The sequence below is a fragment of the Bombina bombina genome, chromosome 7, assembly GCF_027579735.1.
Source record: "Bombina bombina isolate aBomBom1 chromosome 7, aBomBom1.pri, whole genome shotgun sequence".
NCBI lineage: Eukaryota > Metazoa > Chordata > Amphibia > Anura > Bombinatoridae > Bombina > Bombina bombina.
The window spans coordinates 213,288,492-213,310,991 of record NC_069505.1 but is presented as its reverse complement, the minus strand read 5'-3'; the positions used below and the strand labels follow the sequence as shown (position 1 = coordinate 213,310,991).

Below are 22,500 nucleotides of genomic sequence, written 5' to 3'. Positions count from 1 at the left end.
ATATATATATATGTATATATATATATATATATATATATATATATATATATACACACACACACATTTTTTTAACACTTTTTGATTTTTGCATATTTTTTATTTTTCACACATCACTATAAATTTTTGAGGCAATCAATTTATATTTTTTAGACAAGTTCTTTTGGTTTCCATCATTGGACTAGGATTACCCATTATTGGACTAGGATTACTTATCAGGAATGGACTATTTATAGACTTTTAACTGTAACTCATTGTTTTAAGTAGGTTATTGCCTCTGCACATAAAGCTGCAGTAGGCTAAACAACGTTTTATAACTAACAGGTGTAATTATTCAATTTGGATCCATGATATTAACATATTTTATATATATATATTTTATTAAAACATTTATTTGATATTATTATTTGTCTTTGCCTTCTAGTATAGGCGCTCCTTGTACCTAAGATAAATCCGCTTTAACTCTCAGGGGCTGCTAGGGACCCTTATTTCAAGGAGCCATGAGACATTTGTTTTGGTTAAGCGCTGTAAGATAAACCATATTTAATAGAATTAGAATCATAATCAGTCTGGTCACGTATATATTTAGTGTGTTTAGTACTAGTGACCAAACTTACCCGACTTATTATGGCGGTAACTTCATAGTGCCCTAACATTAATAGTACACAAACAATACGGCTTGTGGTTACTGCCAGGTTACCAGTCTTACTATGGCGATAATTTCATAGCTCTCTAACATCAATAGTACAAAACAATACGGCTTGTGGTTACTGCCAGGTTACCAGTCTTACTATGGCAATAACTTTATAGCTAGAAGGACATGAAATCTCTTATTTGAGTTGTAAAACCTCACTCTTTCAAATTCATGGTATTATGATATATTATTATGGGGAGTGGGTAATAAAAGCCTCTTAAAATGCATCAGAGCCCCAAAAATAGAACCAAAAGTTGAGACATATTTGTCACTGATATGACAATCATCTGGATCGGGCAGACACAGGACCACTCATTTGAAAGAGGAGGATAGTTGCTTTCAAATAAATTGTCTTAAGTTTATGCATGTATTGTGGGGGACAACATAGAGGAAACCCAACCCCCTGTTGTTTTTCATATGTTTTTTGTTCTGACAAGTGATTAATATTAACACAGCAGTCAGCGGATAACCAGCTGGGCATGTGAGACTTCCATTGAAAGAGTGGCCTTGCCTATTTATAAAAAAAAAAAAAGGGTTACGTGCCCCATTGTAGAGCATATTTTGGGGTGCAAGGTCCCTTTCATAACCTAGAGAACTTTAAAAGGGACCACGTATACAGGTGATTCATTTCTATGGCAACCACCTACTATTTAAAGGGGCATGAGTCAACTTATTTCATTATGGGCAGTATTCTCTTTCATATGAGGGGTATTGTGTGTATGTGTTGTATGCTGCTTTTAGGGGATTGGGGCATCTTTGGGGCTGTTGCCCTCAATTTAGTAAATACATTAGTAGGTGATTGGCATAAAAATGGCAACCACATACTAATAACAGGGGGATTAGACAACAAACTGGAAAAGGGCGTTCCCTCTTTTAAATTGGGGGTCTCATACCCCTTTTTTAGGGGGGGATGGGGACCCTAAATATGCCATGTTATCACCTGAAAACTAGAGGGGGTATGACCCCTCATTTAAAAAAGGGGAATTCCCTCTTTGACATAAGGGATCTCATACCACTCTAATTAAACAGGAGATAGAGGCTCTGAAATAGCACCACCACTAAATATCACTATTTTTTGTGGACAGGCAAATCTGCAATTCATGTCAGCCTTGTGCAGTGATTTCAACACTGACCAAAGGTTTTTCTTGACACTTTCCTGGGTCCATGTATTACATCAGTTTATCTGTGCTTTGTGTGTAGTTATCATTTCAGATGACTTCTGTGTCTGACATTCTGCTGCCTCCTGACTTACCATTGGATCACAACACTACTTATGTCAAAAAAATACTTAAATGACTGAGTGTTTCAGCTTCATTGTTGCTAAGTGCTGCAGTTTACGTCTGTTCTTGTGGATTCTCTTGTTAACTGCTACAGTGTAATCAGCTCCTGCTTAAATACCTTTATATTATATGGAGTGGCTTCCTGGACTGTGCTGTTAGCAATCAGCAACAGTTTACTCCAGCCTTGCAGCATCTCTTATTCCAGCTGTCCTGTTTGCTAGTCACTGAACTCAGCCTGTGTTACTACACTTTTCTAGCATAGCAATGGGTCTTCAATAGTGAAGAGATGGTAAGTCATATCTCACATTTAACAGACTTCTCACTTTAGTAGTTTAGAGGTTTCACATCCTTTAATAGGTCACTTATTTATTTTCAGATGTATGAAGAAGCAGCTATTTCTCTGGAAAAATAAAAGATTGTTCCATTGCACTAATACGTTAGAGTTTTACTTTAAAGGGACACTCAAGTCAAAATAAACGTTTATGATTCAGATAGAGCAGCAGTTTTAAGACACTTTTCAATTTACATCCATTATCATTTTGCACAGTCTTTTTATATTCACACTTTCTGAGGAACAAGATCCTACTGAGCATGTGCACAAGCTCACAGGGTATATGTATACTAGTCTGTGATTGGTTGATGTCTGTCACATGATACAGGGCGGATGAAGATTGGAGTGAAAAAAAATTGCCAGAGAAAAAAAAACTATTCCTTATTTGAAATTCAAAGTAGGTGTTAAATCATTGTCTTTTTATTATGCACTTGTTAATTATGTAATTCTACTGCATTTAGGGGTCCTTTTAAAATGTTAGGTGGCATCTTAACCCACTTAGGCTGTCTCAAATATCTGGCAAGCACTGTGCCCATTGCTGAAGGCAACTCAGGGAAGTGGGATTTAAACTACATGTGCAGTAGACCTGCCCTATATATATATCATATTGGGTGAGTTAGACTAACTAGACCTCAGAAAGTAATAACTGCCTATAATGTCTCCTGAAATAAGTTGTGCAAAGCAAGGGAATGGCCAAAGCTGGGTCACCCATCTGTCCATCAAGTCATTGCTACAGTGGACTATATGGTCTAAATGGAAATGGGTGTTTAGGAAGCACAGAATAGAGGCAAAGCTTATTGCCAGATGTGGGGTATGTGGTTGCAAGAAGACACTGAAGAGGATTTGGCGAATGAGACCAAGGTATACAGGTATACTAATATTCTACAGGCAGATATACTTCCCAGAGTTTAGCCCCCCCCCCCACCCCACTTACCCTTCCTGACTTCTTTCCTCTCATTTGCAATAGCTTTAGTTGGTTTAATGTATGGTATATGTATTTTTAGATCCTACATAATCTGATTGTTCTTAATTTCTAAATTCTGTTAGTTTTGAAGGATTATTTTTTAGAATTTGAGTACTTGGGCTTTTCTGCTTTACATAGCACAGACTGTTGGTGACTACTACTTGCTACTGGATGACCGTACATGTCATGAACCAACTGGGTGCATTCTTTGATGTATAATGTATTGTGATGTCTAATGCTACCGTTGATATCTTGGAAACTAAATAAAAATAGGTTACTACCAGTGCCGTGTGTTAACTCAGTAAGGCAGAAGGAGCTAAGGTCTGTTAATTCATGGCTAAAAACATGGTGTAAAAATGAGGGGTTTGACTTTTTAGAACACTGGGCTGATTTTTCACTAGGGTACAAATTGTACAGTAAGGATGGATTGCACCTGAATGACATGGGTGCAGGTGTGTTGGGGGAAAGGATGGTAGCACGTTTAGAGAACCTTTTAAACTAGGCAAAGGGGGGGAGGGTCAATTTGAACAAAATAGAACAGAGAGATCAGTGTCTGAATATGTCACTCCATTAATATCTCAAGGAAGGGATGACTTAAGAAATGTCACATTAGAAAGTATAGAGGAAAGTACACCAAGTAGCAGCAGAAAGCACATGAAAATTAAATGTATGACAACAAATGCAAGAAGCATGACAGGTAAAATGGGGGAGCTGACGCTCTTAGTTGCAGAAGAGGACTATGATGTTATCAGTATAACTGAAACTTGGTGGGATGATTCACATGACTGGGCAGTTAACTTAGAGGGGTATACATTATTTAGGAGGGACAGGAATAATAAAAGGGGTGGAGGAATCTGCATGTATATTAAACCTGACCTTAAACCTACAATAAGGGAAGATATTTATGATACAAGTGACAATGTAGAGACCCTGTGGGTTGAAATAAAGAGTGGGGGGAAAAATCCTAAAAAAATATTACTAGGAACATGCTACAAGCCTCCCAACATCAGTGACCCGGAGGAAACTCAACTACTTATCCAAATAGGTAAGGCTGCTAATAACATTGCTGTAATTATGGGAGATTTTAACTACCCTGATATAAACTGGGCCAATGAAACTAGTAATTCAGCTAAGGGGGATAGATTTTTAAATGTTCTCAGGGATAACTTCTTGTCACAATTAATAGAGGAGCCAACTAGGAGTAAAGCTATATTGGATTTAGTGCTATCAAACAATACAGATATAATATCAAACATAGAAGTTAAAGAACATTTGGGTAACAGTGATCATAACATGGTCACATTTGAAATCTCTTTTCATATGCAGTGTTTTAAAGGCTTAACTAAGACTTTTAATTTCAAGAAAGCAAAATTCAACAATTTAAGGAAATCATTAAATAATATAAATTGGGACAATGTATTTTCTAATAAAAATACAGAGGATAAATGGATAATATTTAAAAATTTGTTAAATAAATATACATATCAATACATACCATATGGTTATAAAAATAAAAATAAAAAAAATAAGCCGTTATGGCTAAATAAAAATGTGTTAAAAGAAATTAGGAAAAAACGTAGGGCATTTAAATTATTAAAAGAAAATAGTACAGACTCAGCATACAATATTTATAAGGAATGTAACAAAGCATGCAAAAAAGCAATCAAATTAGCCAAAATTGAAAATGAAAAATTAATTGCCAAGGATTCTAAGTCTAACCCTAAAAGGTTCTTTAAGTACATAAATAGCAAAAAATCTAAGAAGGATAATATAGGTACATTAAAATGTGTGGAGGGTAGCATGATAAATAATGACAGGGAAAAGGCTGAGGTACTAAACCAGTTTTTTTCTTCAGTATACACAAGAGAGGAACCATTGAATGATACTTTGGAACAGAATAGAACATGCCAGTCCATACCACTAACTGGGTTTTGTTTAGAGGATATCAGGAAAAAACTAAAAAATATTAAGGTAAATAAAACTCCAGGCCCAGATGGAATACACCCAAGGGTGTTAAGTGAACTTAGCACTGTTATAGACAAACCTTTACTCTTAATTTTTCAAGACTCATTATCCTCAGGCATGGTACCCCAGGATTGGCGTAAAGCTGATGTGGTGCCACTCTTCAAAAAGGGAAGCAGGGATGATCCAGGAAGCTATAGACCAGTTAGTCTGACATCAATAGTGGGGAAGATATTTGAAGGGATTATAAGGGATTATATTGATGAGCATATTCGTGTAAACAAGATTATGAGTTCTAATCAGCATGGCTTTAGGAGAAATAGATCATGTCAAACTAATCTAATTAGATTCTACGAGGAAGTAAGTAAAAATATAGATAAAGGGGAATCAGTTGATGTGATATACTTAGATTTTGCAAAGGCATTTGATACAGTGCCACATGAGAGATTAATGCACAAAATTAAGGGACTGGGAATAGCTGAAAATGTTAGCTCATGGATAAATAACTGGATAAAAGATAGGGAGCAACGAGTAGCAGTAAATGGATCATACTCAGATTGGACAAAGGTAATCAGTGGCGTCCCCCAGGGATCAGTACTGGGCCCTGTTCTTTTTAATATTTTTATAAATGACTTGGAGCAAGGATTAAATAGCGACATCTCTATTTTTGCAGATGATACTAAGTTAAGTAAGGTCATTAGGTCAGAGCAGGATGAACTCTCTTTGCAAAGGGATTTGCTAAAATTAGAACTATGGGCAAGTGAATGGAAAATGAGATTTAATACGGAAAAATGTAAGGTTCTACATTTTGGAAGTAAAAATAAGAAGGCTATGTATTTTTTAAATGGGACAAGACTTAGCCAAACACAGGAGGAAAGGGATTTGGGAGTAGTAATAGATAACAAGCTAAAGATGAGTGCACAATGCAGAGCAGCAGCTTCAAAGGCTAATAAGATACTAGCATGTATTAAAAGAGGCATTGATTCAAGGGAGGAAAGCATAATTCTGTCATTATATAAAGCCCTGGTAAGACCTCACCTTGAGTTTGGAGTGCAGTTCTGGGGACCGATTGCTAAAAAAGATATTGCAGAACTAGAAAAAGTTCAGAGAAGGGCCACAAAGCTAATAAGGGGATTGGAGAAATTAACCTATGAGGAGAGGCTAGCCAAACTGGGTCTGTTCTCTTTAGAAAAAAGGCGCTTGAGAGGTGACATGATTACTTTATATAAATATATTCAAGGCCCATATACAGAGATGGCAGAAGCTCTTTTTATTCCAAGAAAATTGGTTCTGACAAGAGGTCATAATTTAAGGTTGGAGAAAAGGAGATTTAATCTCCTGCAACGGAAACGTTTTTTTCACTGTAAGAGCAATAAAATTGTGGAACTCATTACCAAAGGAGGTAGTGAATGCCAATACCATAGATACATTTAAAAATAGTCTGGATAAATTTCTGTATATAAACAAAATTCATGGATATGATTGCTAGTATTAAATGGGTCACATTTTAATGGGGTTATTTAAGCTTAACTGGAGCTTTTTGTAAGTATTTTAGATTTGTATAGGTTGAACTCGATGGACTTCAGTCTTTTTTCAACCTTATCTACTATGTTACTATGTAACTATGTTACTAAGTAAAATAAAACAATATACTTCCACTTTGATAATGTTTACATATCCTATAAAACATATTATTTATTGCAGCATATTTACTCAAACTTGGACTTGTCACCGAAGGAAGATGCATAAAATGTGAGTTTACTGGACTTCTGTTTTGTATTTTTATATAGAATGTTTAGATATGCCTAATGAAGCAACTTTGTAATACACTCACCTTATTTATTTTGCCCCCTTTTCATGCAATTTAACTCTTAAAATTGAGCAATGTTTAATTCTCAGAACTTGAAATGTAGCCTGCTGACTTCTCAAGGATTTATCAGATAATAACTGCAAGACAATCCACTTTATGCTAAGTTTATGACCATGACTTGTTGTCTGTACGCTAAAGACCGGATTGGCTCCTCCAAATATGGCAAATAGTGGTGGAATTTTGGCTATTTTAAAAATAATTGCGATAAAAAGGATGTTAATTAGTTTTAAGACTTGACTGATATGTTATTCTATAGCAACACAACAGAAATGTCTTGTAATTACAAAATGTTTGCAGTTTCTTTAACATTTGGTAAGTAACAAATTCTTGGACATTTTCTACTGCTCCCCAGCTTAAACAACTGTCTTACCATCATATGTGACATACGGCACTTGAAATCCTTTGGCGCTGTTTCCTTCGTTTGATCTAAATTGTATCCACAGCTTTTTAGATCTGGATGTGAAAGCTATTGGGCGTTCGTACGTCTGGCAGGTCTCATACGTTGTCACAGAATTGGCCGAGGCTTTGATGAAACAAAGGGAGAGTATTTTAATGTTACTGGCATTGTCAGCTGTAAATGCTCCATCAAGTACACATATCACGATTTAAGATTAAGTTAAACATCAACACTATTAAATGTCTCAGAACATGTAATAACTATGTAACAAAATACCAGACATGTGTTGCAAGTTTTTCACTAGATTATTTAAGTTTAATGGATGTAAAGAATAAATAAACTCACAGCTTTTTCTCATCACAAGGTAATCTCCACATTCGTCTTCTATAGGTAAAAATATTTCTGGCACCACAATTAAAATACGCCTTTTGGGAGGTGGATTTATGTTCCAAGTGCATTCTGTATTTGCAGGGTAGTTTCCAGGGTAGTTTGGGGACTCGATGTACCCAGTATAATCTCCTAACTCCCCTCCACAATGCCTGTCTGAATCAAGAGGAGGAAAATTATGGGGAAAAAACAAAAAACATTTAAAAGGATACTAAATATTCATCTTCATTGCACAAAAAAACATTTAAAGGGATACTAAATATTCATCTTCATTGCACAAAAAACATTTAAAGGGATACTAAATATTCATCTTCATTGCACAAAAAACATTTAAAGGGATACTAAATATTCATCTTCCGTGCACAAAAAAACATTTAAAGGGATACTAAATATTCATCTTAATTTCACTGCGGATTACTCTAAACATGGTACAGGGGATATTTTGTTTTAACCCTTGTAGTTTAAAAAAAAATATATACATAAAAATAACAACTTGGAAGTAAAAGGAGCAGTAACGTTAAAATAAAGCTTTCATTACTCAGACAGAACATGACATTTTAAAACAACTTTCCAATTTACTTCTATATATTTTTTCTCTTGGTATCCTTTGATGAAAAGCATTCCTATTTAGGCTCAGGAGCAGCAATGCACTACTGGGAGCTAGCTGGTAATTGGTTGCCTCTTGTCATTTGCTCACACAATGGGCCAGATTACAAGTGGTGCACAGTTTAGCACTTTCGCTTGAGTGCAAACACCACAGAAAGAAAACATTTAGGACTAGATTACAAGTTGAGTGCTAATTTATCGTGCACCCATAAACGGGCAAATTTGTTTACGGGAGTGCGATAAAATACAAGCCATTAGCGCTCAGAAAATTACACAGGGATCAGATCTCTGGTTAATTTTCAAAATGTGCCTTAATTGTTCCATATTTAAGTGTAGTGTAGTTAATAATAAATAAAAAATAACTAGCAGTTTTTGGGGACTAAAGTTGGCGGGTGTGGGATGTTAGAAGAAATAAATGGCACTTAAAAGTGCCTTTACATTGCGGTCTATGGGGCTTTGCGTTTTCTGTAAATGTATATACTTATACACATATAAACACATAAATATATATGTATATACTTATACACATATAAACACATAAATGTATATGTATATACTTATACACATATAAACACATAAATGTATATGTATATACTTATACACATATAAACACATAAATATATATGTATATACTTATACACATATAAACACATAAATATATATGTATATACTTATACACATATAAACACATAAATATATATGTATATACTTATACACATATAAACACATAAATATATATGTATATACTTATACACATATAAACACATAAATGTATATGTATATACTTATACACATATAAACACATAAATGTATATGTATATACTTATACACATATAAACACATAAATGTATATGTATATACTTATACACATATAAACACATAAATGTATATGTATATACTTATACACATATAAACACATAAATGTATATGTATATACTTATACACATATAAACACATAAATGTATATGTATATACTTATACACATATAAACACATAAATGTATATGTATATACTTATACACATATAAACACATAAATGTATATGTATATACTTATACACATATAAACACATAAATGTATATGTATATACTTATACACATATAAACACATAAATATATATGTATATACTTATACACATATAAACACATAAATGTATATGTATATACTTATACACATATAAACACATAAATGTATATGTATATACTTATACACATATAAACACATAAATGTATATGTATATACTTATACACATATAAACACATAAATGTATATGTATATACTTATACACATATAAACACATAAATGTATATGTATATACTTATACACATATAAACACATAAATGTATATGTATATACTTATACACATATAAACACATAAATGTATATGTATATACTTATACACATATAAACACATAAATGTATATGTATATACTTATACACATATAAACACATAAATATATATGTATATATTCATATATATTTATATTTGCTGGCCATCGCTGCAGGGCTTACCCCCTTCGCTGCGCTAGTTCTCATGCTGTGTCTCATGGCATGAGAACGAAGCTCCTATTGCAAAGCTTCATGCACCTCACTTGTAAAACCAGAGCCAATTTGAGTGAGCAGATATTACTAAGTTGAGCGCAAATATCGCTTTTGCAGAAGTGATAAATTGCACTCAACTTGTAATCCATCCCTTAATGTGCACGGGTTAGCACACATTTTACAAGTTCAAAGTAAATCGTTTGCGCACAAATGAAAGCCAACGCACAATGACTTCAGATATCGCGACCGTGCTAACTTCTTCTCCCTATAGACTTTAATGGAGAGTACTGCTGAAAAAATATATCTTTATGAATATATGCAGATATAGATAGGTATCTATAGATAAATAAAGGAATATATATTTAACAATACAAATAACATTTTCTCCTATGTGAGAACATTGGAATGTAAAAACATAATTTATTCTTACCTGATAAATTTCTTTCTTTCTTGACACGGTGAGTCCACAGATCATCTTAATTACTGTTGGGAATATCACTCCTGACAAGCAGGAGGAGGCAAAGAGCACCACAGCAAAAGCTGTTAAATACCACTCCCCCTACCCACAATCCCCATGCATTCCACCAAAGGGAAAGGGGAAATGAAGTAATCTAAGGTGCAGAGGTGCCTGAAGTTTATAGAAAAGAAACTGTCTGAAAAACAGGGCAGGCCATGGACTCACCGTGCCAAGAAATAAATAAATTTATCAGGTAAGAATAAATTATGTTTTCTTTCTAATGACACGGTGAGTCCACGGATCATCTTAATTACTGTTGGGAACCAATACCCAAGCTAGAGGACATGGATGATAAGGGAGGGACAAGACAGTTAACCTAAACAGAAGGCACCACTGCTTGAAGAACCTTTCTCCCAAAAGAAGCCTCTACTGAAGCAAATGTATCAAGTTTGTAAAATTTAGAAAAAATATGCAAAGATGACTAAGTTGCAGCCTTGCAAAGCTGATCTACAAAAGCTCCATTTTTGAAAGCCCAAGAAGATCAAACAGCCCTTGTGGAATGAGCTGTGATTCTCTCAGGAGGCTGCTGACCAGCAGTCTCATATGCCAAGCGAATAACACTCCTCAACCAACAAGAAAGAGAAGTCGCAGTAGCTTTCTTACCCTTACGCTTCCCAGAAAAGACAACAAATAAAGAAGAAGACTGGCGAAAATATGAGAAGAAGGATTAGGACACAAAGAAGGAACAACAATCTCTTGATTAATATTCTTATCAGAAACAACCTTGGCAAGAAAACCCAAGGCAGTACTACTTTATCAGAGTGAAAAATAAGAAAATGCGATTCATACTGTAAGGCTAAACGCTCTGAAACTCTTCGAGCCAAAGAAATAGCCAACAGAAACAAAACCTTACAAGATAACATCTTAATATCCAAAGAATGCATAGGTTCAAACGGAGCCTGTTGAAGGACTCTAAGAACCAAATTAAGACTCCAAGGTGGAGTAGTAGACTTAAACACAGGCCGAATTCTAACCAAGGCATGACAAAAAGAATGAACATCTGGCACATCTGCCAGGTGCTTGTGCAATAAAATAGATAAAGCAGAAATTTGACCCTTCAGGGTACTAGCAGATGAACCTTTCTCCAAACCCTCCTGGAGAAAAGACAAAATCCTAGGAATCCTAACTCTACTACACGAGTAGACTTTGGATTCACACCAATACAAATATTTACGACAAATATTATAATAAATCTTCCTAGTCACAGGCTTACGAGCCTGAATCATAGTCTCAATTACTGACTCAGAAAAACCATGCTTAGAAAGAATCAAGCGTTCAATCTCCAAGCAGTCAGCTTCAGAGAAACGAGATTTGGATGAAGGAAGGGACCCTGCAGAAGAAGGTCCTTTCTTAATGGAAGATGCCAAGGTGGAAGAGAAGACATCTCCACCAGATCTGCAAACCAGATTCTGTGAGGCCATGCCGGAGCAATGAGTATCATTGATGCTCTCTCTTGTTTGACCCGAGCAATGACTCGAGGAAGAAGAGCAAACGGAGGAAACACATATGCCAGACTGAAAGTCCAAGGAACTGCCAGAGCATCTATCAGAACAGCCTGAGGATCCTTTGACCTCGACCCGTACCTCGGGAGCTTGGAAATCTGACGATATGCCATGAGATCCAACTCCGGCTGCCCCAACTGAGAATCAAGCTGGAAAATACCTCTGGATGAAGTTCCCACTCCCCCGGATGAAAATTCGGTCTGCTCAGAAAATACGCTTCCCAATTGTCCACCCCTGGAATGTGGATAGCAGACAGACAACAGTTGTGAATCTCCGCCCACTGAATGTAAGCCACTGACGTTATGTTGTCCGACTGAAACCTGATAAACTGGGTTGAAGCTATCTGAGGCCAGGCTAGAAGAGCATTGAAAATTGCTCTCAGTTCCAAAACATTTATTGGTAGAACCGACTCCTCCCAAGTCCATAGACCCTGAGCCTTTAATGAACCCCAGACAGCACCCCAGCCAGGCAAACTGGCATCCGTGGTTACAATCACCCAGGCAGGTCTGTGAAAGCAAGTTCCCTGAGAGAGAAGATCCTGAGACAACCACCATGGAAGAGAATCTCTGGACATCTGATCTAGAACAATCTTTGGAGATAGATCCGCATAATCCCCGTTCCATTGCCTGAGCAAGCATAATTGCAGAGGTCTGAGATAGAACCAAGCAAACGGAATGATGTCCATAACTGAAACCATCAGACCAATAACCTCCATGCACTGAGTCACTGACGACCGAGGAAGGGACTGAAGAGCAAGACACATATTGAAAATCTTTGACTTTTTTTGCTTCTGTCAGAAAAATCTTCATCTCTAGAGAATCTACAATGGTCCCCAAAAATACCACTCTTGTAGCCGGAATTAAGGATCTTTTTCTTAAATTCACCTTCCAACCGTGGAAGCGCAGAAAAGACAACAACAACTCAGTGTGGGAGTTTGCTAGTTGAAAAGATGGAGCCTGAACTAGAATGTTGTCCAGATAAGGAGCCACTGCAACACCCTTCAAACGAAGCACCGCCAACAATGCTCCTAGGACCTTTGAAAAAAAATTACAAAGGAAGAATGGAACAAATAGTTTCCATCTTGAAAGACGGAAACCTGAGAAACTTGTTTACACTCTTGAGATCTAAAATAGGTCTGAAAGTTCCCTCCTTTTTGGGAACGACAAAGAGATTGGAATAAAAACCCAGACCCTGTTCCTGAACCGGAACAGGAACTTTCACTCCCATGTCGGAAAGATTCTGAACACAAAGTAAGAATGCCTCTCCTTTTATCTGGTTCACAGATAACCTGGAGAGAAGAAACCTGCCACTGGGAGGAAAATTCTTGAACTCTAGTTCAAGACACGATATCTACCACCCAGGGATCCTGAACATCTCGAACCCAAGCTTGAGTGAAGAAAGAGAGTCTGCCCCCCACAAGATCCATTCCCCGATTCAGATAGAGCATGAAATTTTAAGGCACTTTCTAATTTAATCAAATTTTCTTCATTCTCGTAGGCCTAGATTTAGAGTTGGGCGGTAGCCGTGAAAACCAGCGTTAGAGGCTCCTAACGCTGGTTTTTAACGCCCTCTGGTATTTGGACTCAGTCATTAAAGGGTCTAACGCTCACTTTCCAGCCGCGACTTTTCCATACCGCAGATCCCCTTACGTCAATTGCGTATCCTATCTTTTCAATGGGATCTTTCTAACGCCGGTATTTAGAGTCGTGGCTGGAGTGAGATTTAGAACTCTAACGACCAAACTCCAGCTGCAGAGAAAAGTCAGTAGTTAAGAGCTTTTTGGGCTAACGCCGGTTCATAAAGCTCTTAACTACTGTGCTCTACAGTACACTAACACCCATAAACTACCTATGTACCCCTAAACCGAGGTCCCCCCACATCGCCACCACTCGATTAAATTTTTTTAACCCCTAATCTGCCGACCGCCACCTATGTTATACTTATGTACCCCTAATCTGCTGCCCCTAACACCGCCGACCCCTATATTATATTTATTAACCTCTAATCTGCCCCCCACAACGTCGCCGCCAGCTACCTACAATAATTAACCCCTAATCTGCCGACCGCAAAGCGCCGTCACCTACGTTATCCTTATGTACCCCTAATCTGCTGCCCCTAACACCGCCGACCCCTATATTATATTTATTAACCCTTAATCTGCCCCCCTCAACGTCGCCTCCACTTATTAACCCCTAATCTGCCGAGCGGACCGCACCGCTACTATAATAAAGTTATTAACCCCTAATCCGCCTCACTCCCGCCTCAATAACCCTATAATAAATAGTATTAACCCCTAATCTGCCCTCCCTAACATTGCCGACACCTAACTTCAAACATTAACCCCTAATCTGCCGATCGGAGCTCACCGCTACTCTAATAAATTTTTTAACCCCTAAAGCTAATTCTAACCCTAACCCTAACACCCCCCTAAGTTAAATATAATTTTATTCTAACTAAATAAATTAACTCTTATTAAATAAATTATTCCTATTTAAAGCTAAATACTTACCTGTAAAATAAACCCTAATATAGCTACAATATAAATTATAATTATATTGTAGCTATTTTAGGATTAATATTTATTTTACAGGCAACTTTGTAATTATTTTAACCAGGTACAATAGCTATTAAATAGTTAAGAACTATTTAATAGTTACCTAGTTAAAATAATTACAAAATTACCTGTAAAATAAATCCTAACCTAAGTTACAATTAAACCTAACACTACACTATCAATAAATAAATGAAATAAAATTCCTACAATTACCTACAATTAAACCTAACACTACACTATCAATACATTAATTAAATACAATACCTACAAATAAATACATTTAAATAAACTAACTAAAGTACAAAAAATAAAAAAGAACTAAGTTACAAAAAATAAAAAAATATTTACAAACATAAGAAAAATCTTACAACAATTTTAAACTAATTACACCTACTCTAAGCCCCCTAATAAAATAACAAAGCCCCCCAAAATAAAAAAAATGCCCTACCCTATTCTAAATTAAAAAAGTTCAAAGCTCTTTTACCTTACCAGCCCTGAAAAGGGCCATTTGTGGGGCATGCCCCAAAGAATTCAGCTCTTTTGCCTGTAAAAAAAACATACAATACCCCCCCAACATTAAAACCCACCACCCACATACCCCTAATCTAACCCAAACCCCCCTTAAATAAACCTAACACTAAGCCCCTGAAGATCTTCCTACCTTATCCTGACCTCGCCGGGTATCACCGATCGGTCCTGGCTCCGAAATCTTCATCCAACCCAAGCGGGGGCTAGACATCCATCATCCGGCGGCTGAAGAGGTCCAGAAGAGGCTCCAAAGTCTTCATCCTATCAGGGAAGAAGAGGCGATCCGGACCGGCAACCATCTTGATCCAAGCGGCATCTTCTATCTTCATCCGATGATGACCGGCTCCATCTTGAAGACCTCCACCGCGGACCCATCTTCTTCTTCCGACGACTTCCCGACGAATGACGGTTCCTTTAAGGGACGTCATCCAAGATGGCGTCCCTCGAATTCCGATTGGCTGATAGGATTCTATCAGCCAATCGGAATTAAGGTAGGAAAATTCTGATTGGCTGATGGAATCAGCCAATCAGAATCAAGTTCAATCCGATTGGCTGATACGATCAGCCAATCAGATTGAGCTCGCATTCTATTGGCTGATCGGAACAGCCAATAGAAAATCGGATCAGCCAATCGGATTGAACTTGATTCTGATTGGCTGATTCCATCAGCCAATCAGAATTTTCTTACCTTAATTCCGATTGGCTGATAGAATCCTATCAGCCAATCGGAATTCGAGGGACGCCATCTTGGATGATGTCCCTTAAAGGAACCGTCATTCGTCGGGAAGTCGTCGGAAGAAGATGGGTCCGCGGTGGAGGTCTTCAAGATGGAGCCGGTCGTCATCGGATGAAGATAGAAGATGCCGCTTGGATCAAGATGGTTGCCGGTCCGGATCGCCTCTTCTTCCCAGATAGGATGAAGACTTTGGAGCCTCTTCTGGACCTCTTCAGCCGCCGGATGATGGATGTCTAGCCCCCGCTTGGGTTGGATGAAGATTTCGGAGCCAGGACCAATCAGTGATACCCGGCGAGGTGAAGATAAGGTAGGAAGATCTTCAGGGGCTTAGTGTTAGGTTTATTTAAGGGGGGTTTGGGTTAGATTAGGGGTATGTGGGTGGTGGGTTTTAATGTGTGGGGGGGTATTTTATGTTTTTTTTACAGGCAAAAGAGCTGAATTCTTTGGAGAATGCCCCGCAAATGGCCCTTTTCAGGGCTGGTAAGGTAAAAGAGCTTTGAACTTTTTTAATTTAGAATAGGGTAGGGCATTTTTTTATTTTGGGGGGCTTTGTTATTTTATTAGGGGGCTTAGAGTAGGTGTAATTAGTTTAAAATTGTTGTAAGATTTTTCTTATGTTTGTAAAAAAAAATTTATTTTTTGTAACTTAGTTCTTTTTTATTTTTTGTACTTTAGTTAGTTTATTTAAATGTATTTATTTGTAGGTATTGTATTTAATTAATGTATTGATAGTGTAGTGTTAGGTTTAATTGTAGGTAATTGTAGGTATTTTATTTAATTTATTTATTGATAGTGTAGTGTTAGGTTTAATTGTAACTTAGGTTAGGATTTATTTTACAGGTAATTTTGTAATTATTTTAACTAGGTAACTATTAAATAGTTCTTAACTATTTAATAGCTATTGTACCTGGTTAAAATAATTACAAAGTTGCCTGTAAAATAAATATTAATCCTAAAATAGCTACAATGTAATTATAATTTATATTGTAGCTATATTAGGGTTTATTTTACAGGTAAGTATTTAGCTTTAAATAGGAATAAGTTATTTAATAAGAGTTAATTTATTTCGTTAGAATAAAATTATATTTAACTTAGGGGGGTGTTAGGGTTAGGGTTAGAATTTGCTTTAGGGGTTAAAAAATTTATTAGAGTAGCGGTGAGCTCCGATCGGCAGATTAGGGGTTAATACTTGAAGTTAGGTGTCGGCAATGTTAGGGAGGGCAGATTAGGGGTTAATACTATTTCTTATAGGGTTATTGAGGCGGGAGTGAGGTGGATTAGGGGTTAATACATTTATTATAGTTGCGCTCAGGTCCGGTCGGCAGATTAGGGGTTAATAAGTGTAGTTAGGTGGAGGCGACATTGGGGGCGGCAGATTAGGGGTTAATAAATATAATATAGGGGTCAGCGGTGTTGGGGGCAGCAGATTAGGGTACATAGGGATAATGTAGGTGGCGGGGGTGTACGGAGCGGCAGATTAGGGGTTAATAATAAAATGCAGGGGTCAGCGATAGCGGGGGTGGCAGATTAGGGGTTAATAAGTGTAAGGTTAGGGGTGTTTAGACTCGGGGTGCATGTTAGAGTGTTAGGTGCAGACGTAGGAAGTGTTTCCCCATAGGAAACAATGGGGCTGCGTTGAGAGCTGAACGCGGCTTTTTTGCAGGTGTTAGTTTTTTTTTCAGCTCAAACAGCCCCATTGTTTCCTATGGGGGAATCGTGCACGAGCATGTTTTTGAGGCTGGCCGCGTCCGTAAGCACCGCTGGTATCTAGAGTTGCAGTGGCGTTAAATTATGCTCTACGCTCCCTTTTTGGAGCCTAACGCACTGAAAACCAAGCCATTCTGTGAACTCTAAATACCAGCGGTATTTAAAAGGTGCGGGGGAAAGAAAGCACGCGTAGCTAACGCACCCCTTTGGCCGCAAAACTCTAAATCTAGGCGGTAGTATCTTTATTTGAAATGCAAGAACGTAAGTTAAGATGCCGGCCCATTTTTGGTGAACAACTTGGGTTGTTCTTGCTGATTGGTGGAAAAATTCATCCACCAATAAAAAAAGTGCTGTCCATAGTGCTGAACCAAAAAAACCTTAGATTACTTATTTTTCAAATAAAGATAGCAAGAGAACAAAGAAAAAATGATAATAGGAGTAAATTAGAAAGTTGCTTAAAATTGCATGCTCTATCTGTATCACGAACAAAAAAATTTGGGTTCAGTGTCCCTTTAAAGGAACAGCTGTCCTCAATAGGAATAGTGGTCCTCTTGGTCAGAGTGGAAACTGCTCCCTCCACCTTGGGAACCATCTACCAAGATTCCTTATTAGAATCAGCAATAGGAAACATCTTCCTAAAAATTGGATAAGGGGAAAAAGGAATCCCAGGCTTCTCCCATTCTCGTGCAATAATATCTGAAACACGATCTGGTATAGGAAAAACCTCCAGCGGGGAAGGGACATCAAAAAACGTATTGAGTTTACTAGATTTCTTAGGAATAACCATGACTGACGCCTCAGAGTCATTCAAGGTAGCCAAAACCTCCTTGAGTAACAAACGGAGGTGCTCTAGCTTAAACCTAAAGGAAACAACCTCAGGTTCAGAAGAAGGATTTACACTATCAGAATCCGAGATCTCACCCTCAGATGCTACTGAAGTATCTTCCTCCTCAGACTTATGAGAAGAAACACTAGACACAATTGCAACAGAATCAGAAACCTTATACTTCCTCTTGCGCTTCCCCTGTAACATAGGAAAAGCAGACAAAGCCTCAGATACTGCCGAGGATATATGGGTAGCCATATCCTGCAAGGAAAAAACAACCTGAGACGAAACACAGGGCACTGCAGAAGATTGGGACGTTTGAGGAGAAAGCTGCGGATTAGCCTGAACAGGAGACTCCAGAACAACATCCGCCCTAGACAATGAAGGCTCAGAATCAAAAAGTCTTTCCTTGTAATGTAATGCTCTCTCAATACAAGAGGAACAAAAAGGGATAGGAGGCTCAACATTAGTATTTAAACATAGAGAACAAGCAACAGCTTGCAGGGCCTCTTGGGCCATCTTATTCCAAAGGAAAAAAACCTTAATCAATAAAAAAAATCTAAGTTCAAATCAGAATTTTAATGAAACAAAAAAAAGTTACTGTCCCTTTAAATTTAAAACAGACTAGAAACTAAAAAATACTTAAAAAAACCTAGAAAATCCTTAAAAAAAAAACTGCACAATGAATCTTGCAGCAACAATTTCTCACAAAATGAATGCAAAAAGAGACACAAACGATATAGTCCCTGAAATTCAGACAGAAACTTAAATATAAACAGAGCAGCAGCCCCACTAAAAAACAACAGCAGGCAACCTCCACACCTCAGCAAGCTCTGCTGAGGTGCCTACCTGACCTCCTTGCTGCCGGAAACAAAAACAGAAAATGATCTGGACCCCCATACAATCGCACCGGAGAGAACGCTGAACCGCCTCTGAGGAGCTATGCAACAGAGCTGCAACATCCAGGAACAACAGGAAACAGCTAAAAGGGTGCCAAAAACATCCTTGCTATCTCAGATAAGCCCGCCTATTTTGGGCGTGGCCTAACAAACCTCCTGGTAGTCATTAATACACAAACAAAAAACATGTACACCAAAGTGAAAACATAATAAACTGAGCCTCCAAACATCCCCAGTGCCTGCAAAACTGCCATACAATAAACTGTTAACCTAGAAGGCTGATTGTATATTTAGACAGAATTAACTGTTAAAGTGCCAAATTCTCCTTTATCAAAACAGGGAAAGAAATAGGCACTTACCTCAAAAATCTCTCCGGCAGCAGGAAAGCTCACTTGGTATGAGAGGGGCTTCCTACCTCACATGGACCTGTGGAAAAAAGAAAAGGCTGAGTAAACTTACTCAAACTTTCAACCAAAGGCAGCATTAAATTACTTGGGAGGCCCAGTGGGGATTATACCCCACAAGTTCCCAAATGCTTAAAAGCCACCACTTGCTCTACTGAAGAGACTGACTACGGCTAAACCCCAAAGAAAACCAGAGCAAACTTGCTCTGCTTAAAAAAATAAACTCTTGATTGAAGAATCAGGAACCTAACTTTACCTCTCCTTGCAACTGATACAAGCAAAGAGAATGACTGGGGATTGTGGGTAGGGGGAGTGGTATTTAACAGCTTTTGCTGTGGTGCTCTTTGCCTCCTCCTGCTGGTCAGGAGTGATATTCCCAACAGTAATTAAGATTAGAAAGAAATATCTACAGTAAATACACACTAAAACACATATCAAATATTAGAATTATATGTAAGTTCCCACGGGAACAGGGCTCCCAATTCCCCCTGTATTTGTTTGTTAAATTTTGTCTGGTGTCTCATATTGCGCTGTCCTTTTATCTTTGTTACCCATGGACAGCGCTGCGGAATAATAATAATATATATATATATATATATATACACACACACTAACACATATTTAGATAGATATATATAAATATATATAAATAAATAATTTTACAGTGTACTGTCCCTTTAATAGACTTTAGAAAGGGAGAGGGAGATTTGTAGTCTTTTTATTGCTGCAAAAATAAGTTGGCATTTTCAATATTTGAGATAAAAGGGTTAAATATTAATATTGTATGAGCAGTAAGCTAGAAGTTTTACAATGGAAATTATTTAGTTCAAGGTGAATTTACTCAGCTCAGCTAACGGTCAATAAGATTTATGACTTTTCCTAGGAGGGGAAAAAAATCTCTTCATAAGTCTTCAACAGTAGCAAGTTACAGCCAGAGTTCATGATTTGCGAAAACTGATATTGCCCAAGATTTCAAGTATTTTCCACAACCAGGTGACACAACAGGAGCTAGAGAGAGGCGCACATGTGCGGCTGCCATTAGCTGTGCCCACGCAGACTGGTGTGTCTCACTTCATGTGAAATATCACAGCTGCCTGAGAACCTGCAGCTCGTTAGCAATGCGTCTATAGCAGTGTCTGCATAGCCAGCCCACGTTATATGTAGTAAAAACATCTTTGCAATATACATTATTTATTTTGTCCTCTTTGTCTGTAATTATATTGTAAAAATTGTGGATACTCCAGATTTAACATTGCTATATTCTACACAGTCATTGGCTGTACACTCAGAAACCTAGTAATAGATGTCCCATTTTGGCTTTAGCAGAGAATGAAACGTAGGTTACAATATGGATGCGCTCATTGCTTTATGGGTATTAAAACTTTATTTTTATCAATATTTAAACAACTGTAAATAAAGTGGGATAGAAAATAAATTATTATGGTTTGGATGCATACTTCTGGCAGAGGTCCCAGTGCACCTATGAGTATATATATATATATATATATATATATAGCATATGTACTTGTCTGTCTCAGCACAGCACAGTCCGTGTCCCGCAAAGCATGGCTGTAACACACGGTCTATATATGACATTAACAGCTGTCAGCCCCGCCATACAACAAATGTTCTGCACTGGTCAGGCACTTACTACAGCGGAAACCAAGGTGGGATTTAGCACAGAGTGACAGTGAGAAGCACAACAAAAGTACTACAGCACCACAAGCTTGGGAGGGGAGTCACATTATAGAGTCTTAAACTGTGTCACAACAAAGGGTCTGAACATAAAGAGCTAATGCGACTTTGGTAATAGGCAGGTAACTAGCTATTGCACATGAACAGGTTGCATTGAGTGAAAGTTATTGTTTTAGCAATTAGAGTATGTCAACCGGTGAGTGGCTATAGATATAGAGCATGGTGTTACTGGGATTTATTTATGTGTTGTGCAGCCTCAGTTACTTAGTACATTGATGGGAATCCAATATCAACCAACAAATTGGTGAGTGTTGGTAAGTGATGTCAAAAAGTGCTGCCCCCCAAGTCTGCCGCCCTAGGCATGGACCTTGTTGGGCTAGGCCAGAGGTCAGCAACCTTGGCTCTCCAGGTGTTTTAGAACTACATTTCCCATGATACTTAGGCAGCTTTAAGGCACTTAAAGGGCCATTATACACTCATTTTTTCTTTGCATAAATGTTTTGTAGATGATCTATTTATAAAGCCCATAAAGTTTTTTTTTTTTTTTTTAATTTATAATTTTGCTTATTTTTAAAGAACATTGCTCTGATTTTCAGACTCCTAACCAAGCCCCAAAGTTTTATTTGAATACCATCAGCTACCTTCTCCAGCTTGCTCCTGTTTGTGTAAAGGGTCTTTTCATATGCAAAAGAAGGGGGAGGGGGGAGTGTCTTATTTACCACTTGCAGTGGGCTTTCCAACTGCCTTTTCAACAGAGCTAAACTGAAAGCTTCTAAGTAAGTTTTTAAACAGTTTTATACTGGATTTTTATATCAGTATCTTGCATCTTATTCTTTATAGTAGTGTCTATTACATGCAGTTATATGAAAATGAGTGTATACTGTCCCTTTAAGCATAATGGGAAATGTAGTTCTAAAACATCTGGAGAGCCAAGGTTGCTGACCCCTGGCCTAGGCTGTAATACACCCATGATTTGCATCCTATTCTCAAGTTAATATTTGCTGTGAATAAATCATCATTCTAGCTATTATTTATTTGTTGTTAAATACCCCTAAAAATCATACATACTGTATATATCATAGATTGTACACATCACATACTTG

The 22,500-nt window shown here is 37.4% G+C and overlaps 1 protein-coding gene across 1 annotated transcript in view; it reads right to left on the bottom strand.

Moving 5' to 3' along the window:
- Positions 1-22,500, bottom strand: part of SCUBE2 (signal peptide, CUB domain and EGF like domain containing 2) — a 246,157-nt gene that overhangs the window by 22,654 nt on the left and 201,003 nt on the right. Inside the window, exons 20-21 of the mRNA XM_053720602.1 lie at positions 7,841-8,038; positions 7,469-7,621 (exon numbers count right to left, since the gene is read on the bottom strand). Of these exons, the coding sequence (XP_053576577.1) occupies positions 7,469-7,621; positions 7,841-8,038 (351 nt within the window). The remainder of the gene's footprint in view (positions 1-7,468; positions 7,622-7,840; positions 8,039-22,500) is intronic.